Source organism: Beauveria bassiana (assembly GCF_000280675.1).
Source record: "Beauveria bassiana ARSEF 2860 unplaced genomic scaffold BBA_S00043, whole genome shotgun sequence".
Lineage (NCBI taxonomy): Eukaryota > Fungi > Ascomycota > Sordariomycetes > Hypocreales > Cordycipitaceae > Beauveria > Beauveria bassiana.
The window spans coordinates 1803-5698 of NW_007930878.1; the positions used below are offsets into that span (position 1 = coordinate 1803).

At 49.4% G+C, this 3896-nt stretch overlaps 1 protein-coding gene across 1 annotated transcript; it reads right to left on the minus strand.

The window, feature by feature from the left end:
- Positions 1–592: 592 nt before the first annotated feature.
- Positions 593–1922, minus strand: BBA_08954 (retrotransposon protein, putative, Ty1-copia subclass; the record flags this gene model as incomplete). Its single annotated transcript, XM_008604051.1, has 2 exons — positions 593–746; positions 811–1922. 2 exons carry the CDS (start codon positions 1920–1922, stop codon positions 593–595), a joined length of 1266 nt encoding a protein of 421 aa, XP_008602273.1.
- Between the last annotated feature and the right edge of the window lie 1974 nt (positions 1923–3896).

Genomic DNA, 3896 nt, shown 5'->3' on the forward strand with positions numbered 1-3896 from the left:
CTCTCCCACTAACTGCGGGTGACGAGTTCAGCACAAAGGCTCTTGTCCATCCCGAGTCCCCTTGTTAGTTTTTCATGAGCATCCCTGGGGAGCGGCTTCGTGAGGAGATCAGCCTGATTGTCCTTGGTGCTAACCCTTTGAGCATTAATTCTCCCACTGAGCGTCATTTCTCGCAGAAAATGGTATTTTAGCTCGATGTGTTTTGTGCGGTCATGCAACTCAGGATTGCGGGTCAACTTGAGCGCAGCATCATTGTCAATCAAAAGTGGAGTTGACGTCACTTCCAGGGCTTCGATGCGAAGGTCGTTGATCATATTTTGAATCCATATGATTTCCTGAGTAGCCTTATAGCCAGCTACATATTCAGCTTCACAGGTTGACATGGCAACAGTCCTTTGTCTTCGAGATGACCACGACACAGGGCTTCCGGCTAGTTTGATCACATAACCCGTTGTGGATCTTCGCGTGTCTGGGCACCCTGCCCAGTCTGCATCGACATAAGCATGCAATTCTCGGTCTGGACAGTCCCTCTTGAAGTGAAGGCCAAGATTAGGCGTGTGTTTCAAGTAAGCATATATATCATCGACTGCTTTCATGTGTTCTTCAGTCGGATTTGCGCAGAACCTGGAGACGACTCCCACTGCTTCGGCAATATCTGGGCGCGTGACCACCATTGCATAATTGAGTGCTCCGACCTTGGATTGATATCGTCGCTGAAAATCAAGGGACTCAGGGTGACCATCATTCTTGGTCATTTTCTGGTTTGTTCTCATAGGTGTCCTTCGTGGATGGATGCCTTGCAGTCCATACCGTTCGAGGATCTGTTGGATGTACGATCCTTGATGCAAATGGACATCGCCATTCGTTTCTTGATGCACATGCATCCCCAAGTAATAGGCACACAGACCAAGATCAGTCATGTTGAAACGCGCCGCCAGTTGGTGCTTCATCGCTATGATTCGATCCTCATTTATGCCAAATATATTGATATCGTCGACATAGACTTCCATGATGAGGTTATCATTGTCCTGAATGAATACCGATGGGTCGAAGTTTGAGACTCTCCAACCACTCTCTTCGAGGAAAGCCCTGAGTTTGAAGTACCACTGTCTTGGTGCCTGCTTTAGTCCGTACAGTGACTTGCATAATTTCAGAACTTGATTTCTTGCTTCGGGGTAACCTTCCGGTGGTTCGACAAAGATCTCATGTTCTAGGTTGCCATTGAGGAAAGCTGTCTTAATGTCCATCTGGTGGCACTTCCATCCATATCGCGCTTGGAGTGCAAAGAGTATCCGGTAGGATGCCGACTTCACCACGGAGGCGTAGGTTTCGTCGAAATCTAGGCCGTATATCTGAGAGAAACCGCGAACGACAAATCTTGCCTTGTGTCGAGCGACTTCCCCGTCGGAGCCAAGTTTTCGTTTGAAGACCCACCGACCAGTCAGTACCTTTCGGTCTGCTGGTCGTTTCACTACTGTCCAAGTCTGATTTTCGATCAGACTATTATACTCTTCCTGCATGGCCTGCTCCCACTGCTCTCGTTCAGCCGAGGCCAGAGCGGACTTTCTGTTGTTTGGTTCGGGGCCAAGCATTATGGCCGCAGTGGATAGCATGCAAATGCCTGCCACGCTGATGTCCTTCATAGCACTTCCCCCTTTATCGATCACTTCTCTCAAGCAAGTGGGCGATAGAGACTTGGAGGTCATCGAGTGGCATCTTTCTTGGTTATCCTGTGGTGAACACGGAGAGCGTTTGGCGCCTTGGTGATAAGGTGTCTCCGCAAGGTTGATCTGAGGTTCCAAGAGCTTAGGATGTATGCAAACCTCGTCATCCTCGGAAGCGAGGTCTCCGTCGATTGAAAGGTCATCGAACATTTGCCAATCGTCCTCGTTTTCACCAACTGTTGTGCCTGCCTCCGTCATTGACGGTGGCGACTGCAAGCGCCGTGGCCTGGTACTAACCCGGTGCGCGCCTCTAAAGAAATATTTCTTGTATCCTCCGTCCTCATTCCATGCGGTGCAGGAAAAACTCTTTCGATTCTTGTTCGCATCATTCTCTCTCGTGACGCACATGCTACATGGAAAGCCATGGTCTGAGTAGAAAACAATATCTCTGTCTGCTAATTCTATACAGAATTTGCAGCATTCGTCTCGGAGGCCCAGTTTTTGGATTGTGTGCCATCGGGAATTAGGCGAGAGATTTTCCTGGATGGGATGGTAGATGACGACATTATCGTTTGTGCGAAAGTTACAACTGGCAGTCCCATTCTTGTAGCAAAGCTGACAAGGTATGCCGACACATTTCCTAGGCCCGGCTGCCTGACAGGTAATACAGCCTGGAAGATTCCGGATGCCCTTAACGAGAGAACATTTCCAGTTGTTCTGTTGGCAAGAACCGCATTTCGTAGTAGCTGTTGCGCCAATGCATTTGTTAATGTGTCTAGTCACGCAGGAGTAGCACTTGTCTTTCAGCCGCTGAGTCTCGGGGTCGAAAGAGCGTATTGCTGGGGCAAAAGAGCAGATGCGTTGCCTTTTTATACAAGAGTCGCATTTCGAAGTTGGATCAGAGCGTTTACAGAGATAGCGTCTCTTGCGGCATGATTCGCATCTGTCCTCGAGTGGCTGTGACGGTCTCTTATCTTCTGGCGCAAATGAGCAGACGCGTTTATCATGTAGACATCGTTTGCATTTTGAGTTTGGTTGGATTGTGGTACACAGAAGGTATCTCTTCTGGCACCTTTCACACTTCTCCTGAGGTGGCTGTTCTTTTCTAATCCTCGTTACCGATGTAGTGAAAGAGCACACTCGTTTTTCTTGTTGGCAGCGATCGCATTTTGAATCCAGGTGAGACCTTCTGCATATTATGTGTCTCCTGCGGCAGTTTTCACACTTGTCCTGGGCTGGCTGACTCTTTCTTCTGTCCTCTGGAACGAAAGAGCAGACGAGCTTTCTTTTGGAACAGTGGTCGCACCTCGAGACCGGGTTGGATCGTCTGCAAAATAGCTTGTTTTTCTGGCACGACTCACATTTCTCGGATTGCGTCTGCTTCATCCGAAGTGATTGTCGGCCCTTTGGTCCTTTAAACGCTGGGGAGCGCGTTGAGGAAACGCATGCAATTCCTTTTCTCTCACACTCAATGCAAGAGCCGTCTAATGGCGCGGATCTTTCGCACTTAGAGTGCGTCGTCTGACACCCGATACACGTAGTAATGACCTTTGGTGGCCGAGTGTCATTTTGATCGTTGCCGTTTTGAGCGTGCAAGTCTGACGTGCACGTTGTTGCAAGCATATGCACCTGTGGTTCTACTTGCCAGGTGTGAAAAGCCTGATCTCCGTGCCATATGTCATGATCAATGCCTGCCACTTCCTCCTGGATAGAGTCGCTGTCTGAGATTGTATTAGACTGTATGTCTTGGTCGTCAGGGATACTTTCGGAGCGTGGAGGGTGGGCTTCGATGCCAGTGACGCCTTCAGAGTGATGCACGGCGTCTTGGCTGTTCTGTGCAAAGTAAGGTGAGACCTTCGCACTACGACGCGTGAAGTAAGGAGAGCGTTCCGATTTAGCTTGTAAAGGATTTGCAAGGTCCGAGCCGCGTGTTTGAGATTGAGAGATCATGTCAAGGGCATCGGGACTCAACTCATCGTCTGAAACGCTGTCGTCGAGGCTTATATGGCCAACTGGGTTTCGTTCAGAAAGAGTTGTTCCTTCGTGAGCGTCTTCTTGCCCTTGACCGTCATCAACGCGAGGGGCAGTAACACGCACGACACGATTCTTGTCTGGATGCCATATCCTTAGGACTGCCTCAGTTTCGAATCCAACAAAATACCCAAGCCATCCCCTTGGCTGGAGGAGGGTTTTCTGTCTGTGTTCCGGTGGATAGGTAACATAGACTCGGCT